Source organism: Rhipicephalus microplus, chromosome 1 (assembly GCF_043290135.1).
Source record: "Rhipicephalus microplus isolate Deutch F79 chromosome 1, USDA_Rmic, whole genome shotgun sequence".
Classification (NCBI taxonomy): Eukaryota; Metazoa; Arthropoda; class Arachnida; order Ixodida; family Ixodidae; genus Rhipicephalus; species Rhipicephalus microplus.
Window position 1 is genome coordinate 234,327,881 of NC_134700.1, and position 20,131 is coordinate 234,348,011.

At 45.4% G+C, this 20,131-nt stretch overlaps 1 protein-coding gene across 2 annotated transcripts; it reads left to right on the top strand.

Moving 5' to 3' along the window:
* Nucleotides 1-11,855: 11,855 nt before the first annotated feature.
* On the top strand, nt 11,856-20,053 carry Pym (partner of Y14 and mago). Of its 2 annotated transcripts, none has more exons than XM_037412302.2 (3): nt 11,856-11,991; nt 13,115-13,208; nt 19,236-20,053. In XM_037412302.2, exons 1-3 carry the CDS (start codon nt 11,901-11,903, stop codon nt 19,681-19,683), a joined length of 633 nt encoding a protein of 210 aa, XP_037268199.2. In that variant the 5' UTR covers nt 11,856-11,900; the 3' UTR covers nt 19,684-20,053. The 2 variants fall into 2 exon arrangements, with proteins under 2 accessions (XP_037268199.2, XP_037268200.2); XM_037412303.2 differs by lacking the exon at nt 11,856-11,991 and adding an exon at nt 12,010-12,034.
* Nucleotides 20,054-20,131: the final 78 nt, after the last annotated feature.

Genomic DNA, 20,131 nt, shown 5'->3' on the forward strand with positions numbered 1-20,131 from the left:
CTCTGGTTTTGTGCCTGGACAATGTGCATAATTTGCACGGCACAACTTTTTGTGGTTAAGACATTTATAACTTGGCTGAACTGCGCATTGCACAAGCAAATTGGGTCATTCAGATCACAATGTTCAATGATTTGAAATTGGCCACTGCTCTCATTCTTATGGTCACTAATACACATTCATCTGTTTAATTGACCCACTATATCAATTTGTGTATATGAAATGTGGCCGTTAACTGAAATTTCATTGACTGCCAAACAACCCAAGCGATTTTCAGTTTTCTGCCATATTTGTGACACCATTGAAATTAAGACTCTCCTGGCAATGCTCATCACGCAACCTTTCAGACTCCTGAAAATACCAGGGCTTCTGGTCAGTAATCACTACAGCGACGCTGATATGTACGTCCTTGCACGTTTTCCCAAGCAATATGGAGTGATATGGCTACTGCCTGTTTCCAGTCTGCCACACTCAAGCTGTCTCTTATGCAAGAACAGATGATACTGCATGTAATTTTTCATTGCAGGGTCAAAAAAACCGATAGCTCTTATTCACGCGTAAGATACATCCATATTTGTAATATACTAGTCACATTTCGATGTGCCAACTGCATTAACACCATGCTGAAAGATGACCGAAACATTTAAAAGGCGCATCTTTTTTTGTAAGCATGAATTCCTAAGACCATTTAACAAAACAAAAAAGATGAAATTTTAGTTTTTATTGTGCCCTTTGCTCGCAAAGAGCCAAGTTTTGTCCACAATGATCACAAGCTCGTAGCTTTGAGAAAGACATGCTGAGGCGTCTGCATCTGAAGTTTCCATGGACCAGTTGGCCACTACCTCTTCCTTTGTCGGAGCAGTAAATGAAGCGCATGAAGGCATAATGGAGTTAAATGGAAGGGCAACACTTCACAAGCTTTATTCCAAGCCTGCTCTCATCCCTACAGGTTTTTAACTTCCCAGAGAAGTTGTTCATCGACATATTTCATCACTTCTTCAATTGCGAGATCTAGCATTGCTGGAACTTCATTCGAATGGTGCCCCCGCAGCATTGGGGGGGGGTCACGGAAGAAAAATGTTGCGAGACGTTAAAAGTTGTCTAACAAGTTTGAGCTCATTAGTGGTGTTTTTATGCCAAAAGTCAGCGCTAGAGCAAAGTGCACAGAAACGATAGGTTTCTATACTCAGCGCCCGTCTTTCTGTATACGGATTTCATGATGTTTAATTTGTAAACGTAATAATTTAGCTTCCTGAAAATAGCCACTAATTCTGCAGCGACAGTTCCACCTGTGGCGTTTAATTTACAGTGCGCCATTAGTCGGTCATTCCCCTATTACTCCTTGCTTTTCGACTTCAGCTTCCAGCTGCTACAATTAAAGCTCCGATTGACCTTCAGAGACCTCGTGCGGTAAAGAAGGTTCGGCTCTCCTTTAAAAGCTGTCGTAAAGCTCCGATTGACCTCCAGAGACCTCGTTTGGTAAAGAAGGCTCGGCTCTCCTTTAAAAGCTGTAGGTTCACCACTATGGCCTCTGAGATTGCGGGCGCGTAGCGTGGTACTCTCCGGCCGTCCCAATCGCCGCGCTCCCCAGCAATACTAGCAAATCTCGCCTCACGCGCCCGGCACCGCTAGAGCGCGCGTTTAATGTGGGTTCTTCTGTCGCTTCTGTCGCTGGAGAGTGTGGTAGAGGTCGGACGTGTTTTTGGAGAGCTCCGGAATGACAGCTACAGATAAGTGTTTTTGCATGTTTCCAGCTTGCCTCTGTCTGTAGCGTTATGAGAACGTAAGGCGCTAGCGTAAAGCTTGATTAGGTCTATTACGGTGTACGTTTTTTTTTAGTATTTTGTACTGTCTTTTTTTTCTCCAGCCACCACGTGGCTGAGGTCTGCGCGTGGACCGACCACGTGCATGCGCAGGTGCTGTGAAGTGTAGCGTATTTATTTATTATTGTGGTTCTTTTTGGCTTAGACCAGTGTATTTTAGTACAGTTTTCTAACACGTGGGCATCGGTAAACTGAGCTAGCCATGGTCAAAAAGACCGTAAAGTGTTCAGAGTGCGGGGTAGGTTGGAAGGTGGAAGTTAGAGCGGAGGAGAAAGCAGAAGATGACGCCAAGTGTAGACAGTGCGAGTTCGAGGAGAAAATGAAAAATATGATGGCGGTCCAGAGTGGGCTCATGGAGAAAATCGCAGAGCTGGAGAATGCATTGGCGAAGGAGCGAGAGAAAACGTCAGCCATGGAAGAAAGGCTCCGGTCAGCCGAGAAGGGCCTATCGAAGGTCGTGAAAGGGAACGAAGACGCAGGTGACGGCGGAAGCATTATGGCGACGACCCCCCGTGCGGGAGAGATGAAGGAAACAGGCATGACAAAGGCAGATACATTGGTCACAGGGCCCAGCTACCGGGAAGTAGTTTTGAGGGAGGGAGGGAGCAAACCAGCAGCCGTGACTCACGCTAGTCACCTAGTCAGCAGCCAGGTGCAGGTTTCAGAAGGAATGTCTGAACAGGTCATCATCGCCGGTGACTCAAATTTAGTCCGATGCGCAGCGGCAATCAAAGAAAGGGTGAAAGGCGACAAGAGAGTTGCGATAGGGACGTTTCCAGGACAAACGCTGGGGACAGTAATGAGTCAAGCGGGTGAACAACTCGCAGCTAAAGCTAACAATCGTAACCTCGTTGTAATTGCGGGAGGGCTAAATGACGTCCTGAAAGAAGAATCGTCAGGACTAGCGACGACCTTGGCGAAAGGGGTGGATGACATGCGCGCCGTGTCCCCCCAGGTGCAAATTGTAGTATGCACAGTACCGGAAGTACCAGTGCGCAACGTCAACCTGCAAAGAGCGGTTGTCGACGCAAACAAAGAGATATGGCGAATTAGTCGAGAGAAGGGTTTCGAGGTAGTGGATTTAAACAGGGAAGTGCACAGGTGGGGTGGATTCCAAATAGACAAGATTCATTTCGATAAGAGGCTTGGACACGAGGTGGGCTGGCGACTGGCAGGACGCGCAGTAGCTTTTTTGGGGGGCTCACGGGCCCTTCGGAGTCCGGGGTAGATCGTAACAGGGAAAACAACCAGGAGGACGCTTTGACAGGTAGAATTGCGAAAAACCAGAAAAAAGGTAAAAGAAAAAGGGAAAAGGCGCGTGTTGCAATTAGTTACATAAACATGCAGGGTGGCAGAAAGAAGGCAAAATGGTTAGAGATTGAGGAGCAGTTAAACAAAGAACAGATAGGCGTGTATGCGGTTACAGAAACACACCTTAGAGACTTGGAAGAGCCACCACATATTGAAAATTATGTTTGGGAAGGGTGTAACAGGACCATATCGGAAAGGAAAGGTGGGGGTGTAGGAATGCTAATTCATCGCGGAGCCAAATGGGTTAGAGTGAAACAGACGTGTTCAGAGCACCTCTGGGTTCTGGGCACAGTAGGTGGAAAGGAAACGTGGCTAGGGGTAGCCTACTTGTGGACGGGGAATAACTGCAGAGAAAAGAATCAGGAGATAGTGGATTGCATGAGTGCGGATATTAAGGAATTTGGTAATGGGGCCGAAATCATCCTTCTAGGGGACATGAATGCCCACATACATGACCTTGACGGATATTCAGACACCAATGGGAAGTTATTACTAGATCTTTGCGAGCAACATAGTCTGGAGATAGTTAACACGGGGCCTAAATGTGACGGCCAGATCACATGGGAAGTCGGAAACAGGCAATCAAGTATTGATTATTGTCTCATGACTGAAGGAATTTACCACAAACTGACAGAAATGAGGATAGACGAGGAAGGCATTAACAGCTTGGGTAGTGATCATAAACGAATAACATTACAAATGGGATACGAAACTGAAAATATGAGCATGGAATCAAAGTCTGGCAGCTCGTATTTAAATGACAAACAAATAATAAATATAGCCGCAAGAGTCGAGGAAGAAGTAGGCGAAATACCAGGCAAGGACTGGGAGTATAGTGAGCTGTTACATCTAATGACGAAGGAGATAGGGAAAGAGAAGAAAACTGTTTGCTGGAAAGGAAAAAGGAAGCCAAAAAGTTGGTGGAACAAGGAAATCCGGGAGGCGATCGAGAAGCGACGCGAAGCATCACGGGAGCATAGAAAGGCAAAAAAGGAGAAGCGGCCGCAGGACGAAGTCAAAAAAATATGGGAAATATATTTAGAGAAAAAATCCCTTGTACAGAAATTGGTAGAGGCAAAAATTAAAGGTGAAAGTGAACGCTGGATGACAGAGATACACGAAAAAAAGGAGGCCGCGCCTAGGATTTTTTGGAGTCACATAAAGGCGCTAGGTAGGAAGTCTGTCACAACGCAACAACATATTCTAGATGAAGGAGGAAATCAATTGGAAGGGTACGAAGCGCTAGGTTACATCCAAAAGGTAACAGCCGATTCGTTTAAAAAGAGCGTCCAGGGGATCTCCCCGGTGAGTAAAAGTGTGGCGGAAAAAGCAACAGAGGAAGAGCTAGTACTTGATAATTTCAACTGGAAAAAGGCCGAAGGAAAAATTCCAAAGCGCACTGCCGCGGGTTTAGATGGGATTCCCGTTAGCCTCATTAACGAACTAGGACATAACACTAAAGAAGCATTGTTAAAAGCAGTAGAAAAAAGCTTAAAGGACGGACAAATACCGGACAGTTGGCGACAAAGTAGAATGAACTTAATCTATAAAGGCAAGGGAGAAAAGGACAAGATTCGCTCGTATAGACCACTAACCATTACATCGGTACTATACAGGTTGGCGATGCAAGCAGTAAAAATGAAAATAGAAACATGGGCCGAACATAACGATATTTTGGGAGAACTTCAGAACGGATTTCGAGTCGACAGGCGGTTAGACGATAACCTGTTTGTTCTCACTCAGTGTATAGAAATATCTAAAATAGAGAATAGGCCCTTGTACGTGGCTTTTCTAGACATCACTGGGGCATACGAGAACGTTAATCAGGAAATTTTGTGGGATATATTGAAAGGAATGGGCATGGGCGACGACTGTATACAGCTTTTGAGGGAGATATACCGAGAAAATACAGTTTGCATAGAGTGGGAAGGAATGCGTAGCAAAGAGAACGTTGAGGTTAGCAAGGGTCTGAGACAGGGATGGCCTTTGTCCCCGCTGTTATTCATGCTGTACATGGTGAGTATGGAAAAAGCGCTAGAAGGTAGCAACATTGGTTTTAATCTGTCACACAAACAGGGCGGCATGATGATTGAGCAGAAGCTTCCAGGTTTATTTTATGCGGACGATATCGTCTTATTTGCGGACAGTCGAGATGATATACAACAGCTGGCGAATATATGCGGAAGGGAAGGTGAAGCTCTTGGACTAGGATTCAGTGTAACGAAGTGTGGATTGATGGTATTCAATGATCCCTGTGATCAGACGGTGTCCATACAAGGCCAAGAAATACCGAGGGTAAGTGAATACAAGTACCTTGGAGTATGGGTAAATGAGAGTGATAGATACATGGAGGTACAGGAAAAAGCCTCGGCAGCAAAAGGAAAGAGGAATGCGGCAATAATGAAGCACAGAGCGTTGTGGGGATACAATAGGTATGAGGTGCTTCGAGGTCTGTGGAAGGGTGTAATGGTTCCAGGGCTTACTTTTGGGAACTCAGTGGTGTGCATGAGGGCAGAGGTGCAATCGGGAATGGATGTAAATCAAAGGACTGTGGGACGCCTCGCGTTGGGTGCTCACGGGAAGACGACAAACGAGGCTGTGAAGGGCGATATGGGGTGGGCAGGTTTTGAGGCGAGGGAAGCGCAGAGCAAGATAAGGTTCGAAGAGAGGCTAAGAAATATGAAGGAGAGTAGATGGGCAGAGAAGGTGTTCCGTTATTTGTATAGGAAGAGCGTGGACACACAGTGGAGAAAAAGAACTAGAAGACTCACTAGTAAATATACGGCTGGTATTGTAAGCCATATGTCAACAAAGAGCGTTAAGGGAAAAGTCAGGGAGGCGGAGAGGATTTACTGGATGGCAGCTATGGAGGAAAAACCGGCTTTGAGTAACTACCGAAAGGGCAAAAATAAAATAAGGAGGGAGGCATTTTACGATAATTCAAGGGGAAGCGCTTTACTGTTTGAAGCGAGATCGGGTTGCCTTAGAACGCGTAGTTATAAAGCAAGATTCAGTAAAGAAGAAGAACAATGCACATGCTGCGGGAAAGATAAGGAAACGGCGGAGCATGTTCTGATTGAATGTGGAGATATCCACCCAGGTGTACGTTTGGGCACGAGCCTACAGGAAGCCTTGGGTTTTAGGGACAACAATGGAAAGCTGAACACACCCGCGATTGAAATAAGTAAGAGACGGTTAGAGTATTGGTGGCAGAAAATTAGAGAGAAAGGACAAAAATAAATATTGGAAAAATAAGATATGGACAGTGTGCCGTAAATGGCAGAGAACTTAAGCTGAAAATTTACCTTTTATTCCATTAAGATAGAATTTATCGAAGTAGAGGCATTAGGCCAACATCAAAAAAGAAAAAAGGTTTTTTTTTTTTTTTTTGTCGAGCCTGGTGGCATACTTGTCACCACCCCGTTATAAAGGGGACGCTCATAGCATCCATCCATCCATTCGAGCGGTGGAGAGACCACGGCAAAAAGCAAAGCGCGCGGGATTTTAATGTGCGTATGTTTTTGTTTTTGCTTTCCTCGCGTGCGAGCAAAAATTACCGACAAATCTTCTGGCTGCACTGAAGGCAAGTTTTTTTTTGTGTGTGTGTTACTGCTTTTATTTTGGTCCACTTGGCGAATAGAAGCATGGCAACTGCTAAACTTTTCTTATAAAGATGTTATTTCGTCCGTGACAGAAGCGTTCTACCATTCCCCATTTCTGGAGACGCGTTTATGGTTGAAAGCTGCGCAGATTATCGTCGTTGAAGTACATTGCCCTCCTATCGTTAGAGATCGTATTACTATTTTGTCGCGTACCGATATTTACCAGCTGGTCGACCGAATTCCACTTACGCTCTAGATAATCAAGTGTCGCGATCATGCCACTTATCATTATGATAAGTAATTTTGGCGGAATATTGTGAAAAGGTATGATTAGCCGACCTACATATACTCCTCACGTCCTCCACAGTGAAAGTGCTCTGGTTATTATCGTCCCCTTTTTCCCGTCACCTGTCTTTTGATTATGTTTTGGTAGCAAAATGGCAATATCAGTATCGCGTTCATTTACAGTAATATCGACTACATCCAAATCAAAGGGCCGCACGTGTGGCCGAACGGCGTCTTTCAGTAAACCATGTTTTCGTCGAGGTAGACTGCTAAAGAATAAAAAGTGCGAATTGTCACTGCTATGTAACGCGCAGTGTTTCATATCACATACACAAAACTCTAAACGCATGCGGCGTTCTCCAACAAGCAAAACATCTTGCTATTTGTTCTTACATTCCTCAACATATCGACTGAACACCGTAGAACTCGCGGTGCGAGTGGGCGACCGTAAGTGACCGAAGCGCACCTGTAACCAGCCCGTGGTCGTCGCAGAGCCGGTGACGTTCAGTCTAGATGTACTCTCCTCCCTGTCTCCTGCGGTGCGACGGGAGGTAGTTGGAAAGAGGAACTGGGGATGCCTCGCGCCGCGGGCGAGTGCGAAGCGCTATAGCCTAGTAGGCTTTGAGGGCGCGGATTTCGCGCTTGACTTGAAGACGTCGGCACATTGCGAGGAGAGAGCAAGACAAACGTTGAGCAAGACAGTTACTGACGCTGAGCGGTGAGATTGGTCGGCTCGGTGACCCTTCACCTCCAGCGGGTGTTATTTCTTCGTTACGAGCTCATGCCGTGGCGTTCGCGTGGTTACCTTGCGTGCATGCGTCGCTGGCATTCTGCATAGAAAAGAGAAAATTTCGGAGTGTAAGTCGAAATGAATTGATTCAATTGTAGCGATTTATTAAGTTGCCGATTGGTTATGGTTCAAACAATTGATGCTATGTCAATGCTGCAGTTTTTTTTTTTTCCCTGTTAGAGAAGGTGACGTCAGGTTTTGTTTCTTCCGTTTAATTTCAAGAATATGTCATAGTCACGCGTGCTCTTCTGCACATTAGATAGGGGGAAAAAGGTCGGACACGAGACGCCAGCGTGCGCAGTGGCGGTGTCAACGACGCCGCCGACGCCTGATTTGCGAGTAGGTGCGATTATGAAACGCTCCACGTTTAATGAAAAGAGACGTACATCTCAATCCACAAGCTAAATCAGAATGCCGCATTCTGCGCTCACGGGTTGATTTATATTGGACCTGATTTATATTGGACGTTGTTTAGACAATTATTACAGGCGCGCTGACGTAATCACAGCTGCGATGCGTAGCGCGACGTGGTTTTATTGCTTTTAGGAACGAAGCTTTTTATAGTATCACATTCGTCGGTCGTAAACTTCTATCCAGCGTAGCCAGCATATCCTCTGAGTGAATGATATGATGAGCGGGGCGAAGCGTCCTTCCGTCTGGTGCTTGCTGTAGAGTTATAGGAGTCGACGAACGCATGGACGAACGAATGCACGGACGGACGGATTAATGGGTGGACGCTTCACCATCACTAATCATTCACTCAGTGTATATGCTGCAATTTTGTTTATCCTTCGCGCACCGAACAGCGTTTTGCTTGTCGTTCACAAGTCCCACTGAACGTTCCTCATATATAGTGAAGACCAGTTTTGGCGAGCACGGCTGGATGGCCGGCGTGTTAGCCTAAGAAACGAAGAACGCTTCTGAGAAGCAATAAAACGAAGTCGTGGCACAGCTGTGATCATATGAGGGCGTCTGCGAGAATTCTCGAAACAGCGTTACAATGAAAAGCAGCACTAGTTCAATGAGAGCAAGAATTAATCCATTCAATAGAGTGTAAAAAGTAATCCATGGACGTAGAACGCTGCAGTCGTCTGACCGCGCTTGCGGATTAGGGCGCCATTTCTTTGTTTCTTCTTCACCGGTGCCCATAAAGTTTCATACAATAGTACTCTATGCTAGTGCCCCACCTTTTACACAGCCCGCGAACTTTGAGGTATAGTTTCGAGCACATGCAGATTCCATGCAGAGGCATCGCAATTATAACTTCTCTAGTATGGGCGGCGCCAATCTACAGCAAAATAAAAACCCCATTTGAAAATAAAACGCCTTAGCATTGCATTTGCGCGTTTCTCATAATTATATGGTGGTTTTGTGACGTTAACACGTTTAAGAACCCCAGGTGGTCGAAATTTCCGGAGCCCTCCACTACGGCGTCTCTCATAATCATATGGTGGTTTTGGGACGTTAAACCCCACAAATCAATCAATCATTTTGGGACGTTAAACCTCTCATATCAATCAAGCATTGCATTTGCCTCTCGTACTCCTTGACCCCACATTTCCAAACGAACACAATAAAGCTCAAATTGGTTGGTAACTACTTCATTGGAAGTCCGGCAGAGCTTTCGCCGACGGGGCCTTCGGTCTCCCGCGTGGGGACGTCAAGACCTTGCCTGACCTCCGCCTCGAGGGCCTGCTGGACGGCCCAGAGTTGGTCACCGAGGGCCGCACAGGGCAGCGGCCAACCGCGGCGGAAGGGTTTCGGAGTTAGCACCTTGCGGATTTCTAGCGCAGTCCCAGAGCATGTGATTCAATGCGGTAACCTCAATATGGCATATCTTGCATATATTCGTCGGGTATATATTGGGGTACAGTCTGTTAAACAGCTATGGGTTGGGATACGTGTGCGTCTGCAGCTGTCGTAAAGACACCGCCTGCATCCTGTTCAGCTTATCGATGGGTGGAGGAAAGGTTCGGCGGGCCAGGTAGAAATCCTTGGTAATTTTGTTACAGGTCGTCAAACGGTCTTTGGTGTTTCCCTATAAAGGACGGTCGCCGGCGCGGTTCACGAGCTCGCGCGCCAGACCATTTTTTTTCTCGCCACATAAAAGCTTCAACAGCGCAGCATCCTTTTGGATGGATAAATGAATGGATTGATATGGCTGTACCCTTTAGATCGGGTAGGGGCCAACGCCACCAAGCCGTAATACTTAGTGAACCAAGAACTAGATTTATCTTTCTTTTTCTTTAAATAGTGAGGTTGAGGACTGGTACTTTGCAGTGCAGGGCATAATTTTCACTCTTGCCTTGACTTTGACCACCAATCAGATAACCTTCTTCTAGTTAATTCTACCCGCTTAAAGACTATTTTGCCCTCCCTGTCCCTAAACCCCAGTGCCTTGAAAAACTCTGCGCCATCATCCTGAATTATAGGATGAAGCCACAGAACATTATCAAGTGTTCGGCAGTTTCCTCCTCCTCTCCACACGCACTGCATACCGTGTCTACCCCTTCGTATTTGGCCCCATATGTCTTGGTTCGCAATACTCCCGTCCTCGCCTCAAACAGTAGAGGAATACCCCGAGTATTATCATAGATCGTTTCATTGGCAATGTCCTGCTTAAAAGTTCGATAGATCTCTAGTGCGGACTTCTTTTTCATTCCAATTTCCCACATATCGGTCTCAGCTTCCTTCACCTTCTTCTTAACCGATCATTCTTTATGGTTTGGCCCCTGCTGTTTTCTAAGTATTTACCCGTCAATTTTCTGGTACGCTTCCTCCAATTTGTATCGACATTCTTCATGTACAAGTAGCTGAAAACCTTCCTAGCCCAACGCTCCTCCCCCGTTTCTCTCAATCGCTTCTCAAATTTTATCTTGCTGCTAGCTTCCCTGCCCTCAAATTATGTCCATCCCATATCACTTTGTACTCCCTGGTTTGGTGTATTCCCGTGAGCTCCAAAGGCAAGCCTACCTATTCCACGTTGTTTAATTTCTAATCTTGCTTGAACCTCTGATCTCATGCACAAGACCGCATTGCCGAACGTTAAACCAGGAACCATGACCCATTTCTATATTCCTCTCCCAACATCGTACCTATTGTAATTCCACAGTGCCCTATTTTTCCTCACTGCTGCATTCCTGTTGCCTTTAGTCGTCTCGCATATTTCGTGTTCCCTTAGGTACTCGGTCCCATTGCTTATCCATACGCCCAGATAGTTGTATTTATCTGTTATCTCTAGAGTGACCTCCTGTATTCTAAGCTCACTACCTTCGTTGTCATTGAAAATCATGACTGCTGATTTTTCCTTACTGAATCTAAAATCTAACCTATCTCCCTCATTACCGCAGATGTCTATCAATATCTGCAAATCTTCCTTGTTGTCGGCCATTAGCACTATATCATCTGCGTACATTAATGCTGGTAGTGCCTGATCAATGAGTTTTCCTTGTTTGACTAAAGAGAGGTTGAAGCCAAGTCCACTTCCCTCTAATTTGGCCTCTAATCCTTGTAGGTACATCATGGATAACAAGAGTGACAGTGAACACCCCTGCCTAAGTCCCCGTTTCACCTCTGTGGGCTTTGGATACCTGTTTTCCCACTTTATAACTACCTTGTTACTTTTATGGCTTTCCTTTAAAAGATTAGTGACTCCATCTTCTACACCCAGTGTGTCTAGTATTCCTCACAAGTCCTCTTGAACCACGCTATCGTACGCTCCCTTGATATCCGAAAATGTCAGCCACAGGGGCCTGTGTTCCTTTTCTGCTACTTCGATGCACTGCGTCAGTGAGAACAGATTGTCTTCCAACCTCCTGTGTTTCAGAAACCCTATAAACAGTTCCCCCAGCACCACCTCATCCTCTATCCATGCCTGCAGTCTTTCCTTTATAATCTGAATCGCCAGCCTGTGGACCACTGATGCCACTGTGATAGGATGGTAGTTGTTTTTCAACCGAAAAAAAAAAAGCGCCGCGGTGCGGAGAAAAGAGCGGGCCACGCTCACCTCTGGAAAAACGCGCTCTCCGTGTGATTGGGACGGCCGAAGAGAAACCCGCCGTGCGCTCGCAATCTCGAAGGCCATGAACCTGCATGAACGTTTCTGCTTGCGACCGCCAGAAGGCTACTACAATCACGATGGCGTCGACCGAGATGGCTGCACTGTATGCGACGGACGAGAAAGGTAATATTGCTGCACAAACTTCGTGCATGCATGCAAGTGCAGCGTGAGTTACGCAATGTCGAAGCTGTGTCGCCCTTGTACCGATAATACCGAGGTTTTAACGGACTGGCGCCATCGATCTTTTATTTACATCTGTGACGCCACGGCGTGCATACCCGGCACTTTGGCTAGGGCGACGTTGTTTTCGTGTGTAAAAAATGTTGCCCGTTTCTTGTTCTGTTCTTTGAAGGATTTTAGGAATTGTGTGTCGGAAAACTACTGCGTAGTCGAGTTTGGTACCGTGAAAGGCCTCGCTGCAGCTGTGAAGCCATGCATTTTCGTAGCCCACAAAATGCGAACGCCGGCACAATCCTTTCGTGACATGCACACTTGGACTAAATGCATGCATCGTAATAATTGATTCCCGAGAGTGCTAGGGGCACTTCTATCGAGTATCCTGCCTCTGAAATCGCGTGTTCGTCTTGCTTCGATGCAGAAACGGTGCGGTAGCATTGCTCTGGTGTTTCTGAAGCAAGACTTCGTAAAGCACGTTTCTGTGTCAGCGGAATGGTTTCAGAAATATCCGTGGAAAAATTAGCGAATTGGATAGGCCTGCGTGCGATTAGCCAAAAATAAGCACTTGGTCCTCATATTTTGTGGTAGTACGACGTTTCTGTTTGAACCCGCTGTACCTGTTTCGTGGAGTTCAAATTTTAGCAAATTTGTTCAAAGGATGTAGAATTAGAAAATAAAAATAGTTTTCTGTCGGTGTTGTCACCTTAGTTGCCATTTTACTGGACGCGTCTCGCAAAAATTTGTTTGCATTCTTGACAATTATAAGGAACTAACACCCGTTTTCTTTCGCTCATGATCGAATGCAACTTCATCCTTATAGTGAATAAAAAAAAAGTAGAGAGAGCAGGTATGTGCAACCCTTTAGCAGTGATGGTTATGGCTCACTCATCAAACATGAGGAATGGGTGTGCATAATGCAGCTATAGAGGCATGCTCTCGAAGCAAAGCGGGTCAGTGGTATAAGGAATGTATGCAGCTGAAGTAATTACTTAGTATCTTCATTATTTTATGTGCTATATAAAGAGAGTCATCACTCAAGTTGCTTTGCAATCATTGAAATATCTTGCAGGCTCCTATATACCTGCAACGCAAAGACCTGATGGGACTTGGCGCAAGGCCAGACGCGTCAAAGACGGCTATGTGCCCCAGGAAGAGGTCCCCTTGTGAGTTTGAACAAAAACATAATGTTCTATGCAAAGAAGGTTTATCTCAAAGACGTGCACAGTACATAAATTTTAATTTGCCCTGACCTGGAACTAAACTTTCTCTAAAGCATCCATATTGCTGCAAACATATGACACTACTGTCTGATCGTACCGGCTTAAAGCCGGTACGCACCGATGATCTCACCAGAGAAGGATTGGCCACCCTGGTGCAGTATCTGGCCACCCCCTCCCGTAGGCATTCGTCAATTAACTCACGGCCCTCAGTCCCCACCAGCTGCGGAGCAACTGACCAAGGCGGTGGTCAGATCTGCAAAGCAGCAGAGGGTGCTAGGAATCTCTGGATACGGACAGGCCACCATTGGAACTTGAACTTAGCAACTTTTAACGTTAGAACGTTATCTAGTGAGGGAAGTCTAGCTGTATTATTTGAGGAGCTAGAAGGCATTAAATGGGATATAATAGGGCTGAGTGAGGTTAGGAGGACAGATGAGGCCTATACTGTGCTACAGAATGGGCACGTCATTTGCTATCGGGGCTTAGCAGACAGAAGAGAACTGGGAGTAGGGTTCCTAATTCACAGAAACATAGCTGGCAACATAGAGGATTACTATAGCATTAATGAAAGGGTGGTAGGCATTGTAATTAAACTGAATAAAAGATACAAAATGAAGGTAGTACAGGCTTACGCGCCTACATCCAGCCATGATGACGCTTCAGTTGAAAGCTTCTATGAAGACGTGGAATCGGCAATGAGTAAGGTGAAAACACAGTATACTATAGTAATGGGCAACTTTAATGCAAAGGTAGGGAAGAAGCAGGCTGGAGACCAGGCAGTAGGAGATTATGGCATCGGCACTAGAAACGCCAGAGGAGAGCTACTAGTAGAATTCGCAGAACGCAATAATCTGCGTATTTTGAATACCTTCTACCGAAAACGAGAAAACCGCAAGTGGACATGGAGGAGCCCTAATGGCGTAAATAAGAACGAAATAGACTTTATAATGACTGCACACCCAGGAGTCGTGCAGGATGTGGAAGTGGTTGGCAAGGTAAGATGCAGTGACCATAGAATGGTACGGGCTCGAATCCGCCTAGACTTGAAGAAGGAACGACAGAAACTGATACGCAAGAAGCAAATCAATGAGCTAGCACTGAGAGGGAAAGTACAGGAATTCAGAGTGTCACTGCAGAACAGGTACTCTGCTCTTAGCGAGGAAACCAACCTTAGCGTAGATACAATGAATGATAATCTGACGAGTATCATCACGGAGTGTGCAGTGGAAGTTGGAGGCAGGGTAGCTAGACAGGACACCGGCAAGCTTTCCCAGGAAACGAAGAACCTAATTAAGAAGCGTCAAATCATGAAAGTGTCAAGTACAACAGACAAAATAGAACTGGCAGAGCTTTCGAAGCTGATTAATAGACGTAAAGTATGCGATGTAAGAAGGTATAACATGGAGAGAATCGAGCACGCTCTGAAAAACGGAGGAAGCGTCAAAGCAGTGAAGAGGAAACTTGGGATAGACAAAAGGCGGATGTATGCACTAAGGGACAAAGAAGGCAAATTAACTACCAATATGGATAGGATAGTTAAAATAGCGGAGGAGTTTTACAGAGATCTGTACAGTAGCCAAGACAACCACGACCTTAATACTATAAGAACTAGCAGTAACCCAGACGACACCCCACCGGTAATGATAGAAGAAGTCAGAAAAGCTTTGGAGAGCATGCACAGAGGCAAAGCTGCTGGTGAGGATCAAGTAACATCAGATCTGCTGAAAGATGGAGGACAGATTGTGTTAGAAAAACTAGTCACTCTATTTACAAGGTGTCTCCTGACGGGAAAAGTACCAGAGTCTTGGAAGAACGCTAACATCATCTTAATACATAAGAAAGGAGATGACAAGGACTTGAAGAATTACAGGCCGATCAGCTTGCTCTCTGTAGTATACAAGCTATTTACAAAGGTAATTGCTAGCAGAGTAAAGAAAACATTAGAATTCAATCAACCAAAGGAACAAGCAGGATTTAGAACAGGCTACTCAACAATTGACCACATTCATACTATCAATCAGGTAATAGAGAAATGCTCAGAGTATAACCAACCACTATACATAGCCTTCATAGATTACGAGAAGGCGTTTGATTCAGTAGAAATATCAGCCGTCATGCAGACACTGCGGAATCAGGGCGTAGATGAAATATATATAAACATTCTGGAAGAAATCTACAGGGGATCAACTGCTACCATAGTGCTTCATAAAAAAAGCAACAGAATACCAATAAAGAAGGGTGTAAGGCAGGGGGACACAATCTCCCCAATGCTATTCACTGCGTGCTTACAGGACGTTTTCAGAAGCCTAGAATGGGAACAGCTAGGGATAAGAGTTAATAGAGAGTATCTCAGTAACCTGCGCTTCGCCGATGACATTGCATTGCTGAGTAACTCAGGGGACGAATTGCAACTCATGATTACGGAGTTAGACAAGGAGAGCAGAAAGGTGGGTCTTAAAATTAATCTGCAGAAAACGAAAGTAATGTACAACAACCTCGGAAAGGAGCAGCGCTTTGCGATAGGTAATAGTGCACTTGAAGTTGTAAAAGACTATGTCTACTTAGGGCAGGTAATAACCGCAGAGCCTAACCACGAGATTGAAGTAACTAGAAGAATAAGAATGGGGTGGAGCACATTCGGCAGGCACTCTCAAATTATGACAAGTAGATTGCCACTGTCCCTCAAGAGGAAGGTATATAACAGCTGTATCTTGCCGGTACTTAGCTACGGAGCAGAAACCTGGAGACTCACAAAGAGGGTTCAACTTAAATTGAGGACGACGCAGCGAGCAATGGAAAGAAAAATGGTAGGTGTAACCTTAAGAAACAAGAAGAGAGCAGAGTGGATTAGGGGACAAACGGGAGTTAAGGATATCATAGCTGCAATAAAGAAGAGGAAATGGACATGGGCCGGGCATGTAGCACGTAGACAGGATAACCGCTGGTCATTAAGGGTCACCAACTGGATTCCCAGAGAAGGGAAGGGGGTAGGGGGAGACAGAAGGTTAGGTGGGCAGATGAGATTAAGAAGTTTGCGGGTATAAATTGGCAACAGCAAGCACAGGACCGGATTAACTGGCGGAACATGGGAGAGGCCTTTGTCCTGCAGTGGACGTAGACAGGCTGATGATGATGATGATATGACAACATTGACACAATGAAAACTGTGATTACTGTTGGCATAAATTTAAATGCCCAAGTTGGTAGGTTTGTTGTGGAACTACACAAGATGCATTGAGCTAGTATGATGGCTCTTGTTGAAAGTAGGTAATGTTTACTGGTTTTATAGACAATTAAGGTGATTACACTGCAGTTTTGTTGTGTTTGCAACCGGACTTCAAAAATAAAAAAAAGGAAATATAAATGCCTATCCTTTGACCTTTTGTGCTGTGCATGTCGCATAATATTTGGGCTCTTTCAGACACAAATATTCTCCTACACATTAGAACCGCCATGTTGATGGAGCAATGGCTTTCACGTTCTTATGCTTCACCTACATTCTGTCATACATGCCATTCATGTCAAACTTCAGCAGCTTGTATTGAAGTTTGAATAATCAAGCAATGGCATATAAGCATCTGTGTGATGCAGATAACCTAGGCTGTATTGCTTGTTCATTTCAAGCTGTCATGAACTGCCATCTGGGTTTGGAGCAAAAGCACATTCTACGAACAGTAAATGTGCTGTTCAGCCAAACTTTGTGGGTCAAGTGCCTTATTCTCCTACATGGGCTCATCGCCGCGCTCTTTGAAGCCGCTGGCATCTGCTCTACCTGATCATGGCAGCAGTTTGCCCTGATTGGCAACTTAAATGAAGAGTGGGGGGTTTCAATCTGATATGCTTCTTGGTACAGCCACATGCCTGCACTGTGCTTGATACTGTGCTAAAATTAACACTAAAACACATCACTAACACTAAAGCACATCAAAATAATAACAAAACAATAACACTAAAACAAAACAATAACACTAAAACACATCAAAATCGCACGGGGAGTGGGCAAAGCATTTCATAACTTGCACTCAAGGTCGTAATGCGTGCTGGCATAGCTTCTTGCCCCTTTGCTATTGTCCTCCTTGTAACTTCCAGTGCATCCTTCGAAACGAAAGGAAAAGCACTTGACACACATAAAATATCTCTGCAACTCCACTCGTTCTTAATGAATTCAAAACATTTTTGCTGCAAACAATTTGCAAGGCAATAAACCCATACTGGCATCATTCAGCGATTACTTTAAAAAATGGTTGAGAACCCCATTGAGGGCTGCACATATGTTTCAACATTGCACCTTTTTGAAATGCAGAGTATTTCTTTGTGAACCTAAACCACTTTGAGCTTGTCTGTCTACATATCCATATCTACCTAGCCGCCTGTGTTTAGGAGCTCCCCGGTCATCTATGTAACTTAATAGGTACCAAAGTCTGCATGGAAGGATGAACTGGTCGTTATGTCTATTGTGTGAGATACTTGACGTCGTGTTCTATCGGCGTCATATGAAACACGAACAGCGGAAAGCTTTTGCGATGGTATTCTGCATGCCGTTCAGTTACCACCATTGATTGACGCACGCATGCTGTTTGGCACCTCTGCACAGTGAAACCTGTCAGTGGCAAGCCTTTGCGATGTCAACTTATCACCATGGACAGGCATGCATATATATGCATGCCTGTCCATGGCGATTAAGTTGACATCGCGAAGGTTTGCCACTGACAGGTTTCATTTGACGCCGATAGTGCATCATAAAACCCTTTCCTTCAATGTTAGGGGCTTACCACTTCCTTCCCCCTCCCACGCTGTATCTTCTTCACATTCGTACTATCCTGAAAAAAGGCTCTTTCCTCGAATAGTCAAGGTCTTCAGCAAATGTCCCTGTGCTCTCCGGAATAAAATTCTTCGTTACGGGCCTGCCCGCAACATACCCATGACTACCCAAAATGTACAAACATAAGCTGAACTCGCAGCGCTTGTCTCAAATATACTTTGAAAAACGCGGCCATTATTTGTCTACTGTTTCACATGACACTCCCCGAATGACTGGGATATGCCAAACCTTTTTTTTAAAGAGGGATTCAAACATAAAGGGACACTTAAAAGCAAAACAATTTTTCACGTATGGGTAATGTACAGTTTCGCTATCCCGAAAACGCCACTCTTATTGTTTCATGATACTTAGTAAGCGAGACAACGTGGGAAGCGAAAATGCATGTGGCGACGCCACCTTGAGACCTAAGCACCAAACAACAGGACGTAAAGAAATTTTGAAGGCGCCTACTGGATCCTATAATCTGCGGGTGCCATAAAGAGCTTACAAAGTTTCAGAAAATTTCTTTAAGCCAATGCCACGAAAATACCGAAACTACGTTTTGAAGTTTTATATGTCATGCACGTAGATTCTGGACAAAATTTAAAAATGAGACTTCAACCTTGATTTTCTCTGCTAATAATGAACCTATGTTAGCGAAACATATGGATTTAGAGTTCTCAAAGTGCAGTTTATCCGTCTAAACCAAGGTAGTGTTCCTTTTTAGCGTTCTTTTAACAAAATGATGAGGAAATTAGAATAGCTAATTGCCTGGCATGCTGCAGCAGGTGTTGGGTGACATTTATGGTGTACAGGGTAACCACAAAATCAATTCATTCAGTCCACCTTTTTTATGTTCCTGTGCTTCCCTCTGCTGCGGGAAATGTTTCAGCAGTGTGGCGTAGTTTCATTGCCAGAACAAAAGTTTCTGAGATCAAGCAGAGTTTCGGGACCATATCAAAACATTTTCACAACTTTTCCTGCTTTAAGGGTGCAGTGTGGTGTCATGTGAAAGTGGCGGATCTGGAAATGAAAAAAAACTATCTGCAACAGTCACCTGTGGGAAGATTTGTCTGGTTAGTAGGTTGCGATTCTGAATGTTGCATAGCTTACTTCGGAATGCTGGTCTTCAGCAACATTAATGTATTGGTTTTGTTTACTCCACTCAGGTATGAGAGCAAGGGAAAGTTGTGGGCCAAGAACCAGTCTGGGCACAAGTACCCTGTCGGGCTGTCCAAAGCAGAGATCGAGGAGTACGAAGCTAAACAAGCAGCACAACAGCAGCCAGACGCTGCAAAAAAGAAGAAGAAGAAAAAGAAAGGAGCTGCCAAATCTGCCGAGGCGTCTGCATCTGAAGTTGCCGTGGACCAGTTGGCTGCTACCTTGGAGTTGCAGGCCAAGATAGAAGAACCGGCACAGCCATCGTCATCTGCATGTGCTGACCCTGCCAAAAAGTTGCGCAACCTGCGCAAGAAGCTGCGTGACATTGAGCAGTTGAAGAGGAGGATAGAGTCCGGTGAATTGGCCAACCCGGAACCAGAGCAACTTGAGAAAGTGGCACGCCAGGAAGAGATAGAGGCACAGATAGAAGAGCTCGAACTCGACGGCATCGAATGAGAAGTGCGCCGAGAAGACCAGCAGCTTGGCACACCCTGCCCTTCAACCCTACTCGAGCGTGTACCAGTGGCACGTCCCTTCCTACTGGGCATAACGCACAACTTCTGGAGACTGCTGTGGCAGTACCAGGTACACGTCAGAGAAGCTGCGCCGAGATGCCACTGGCCACACTCGTGTGCCCTGCCCACGAAAGGGTGTGTAGCTCTGGTCGATCGTGGAGACGCAGTTCTGGACGCTGCGGCCTCTCTCCGGGCAGACCTCACCATCAACCCATTGTCACGGACATTGTGCTGTCTTGTGCTTGAGCTGCCTCAACCACAGGGCACCTGCAATGTTTTTCATGCAGCTGCCCATTTCCATAATCACTCTTGCACTCTCCCATATATGACGACTCTTCTCAACCCCATGTCGAGGCCAGATGGAAGCGGCTGCCTCCATTCTGGCTTGA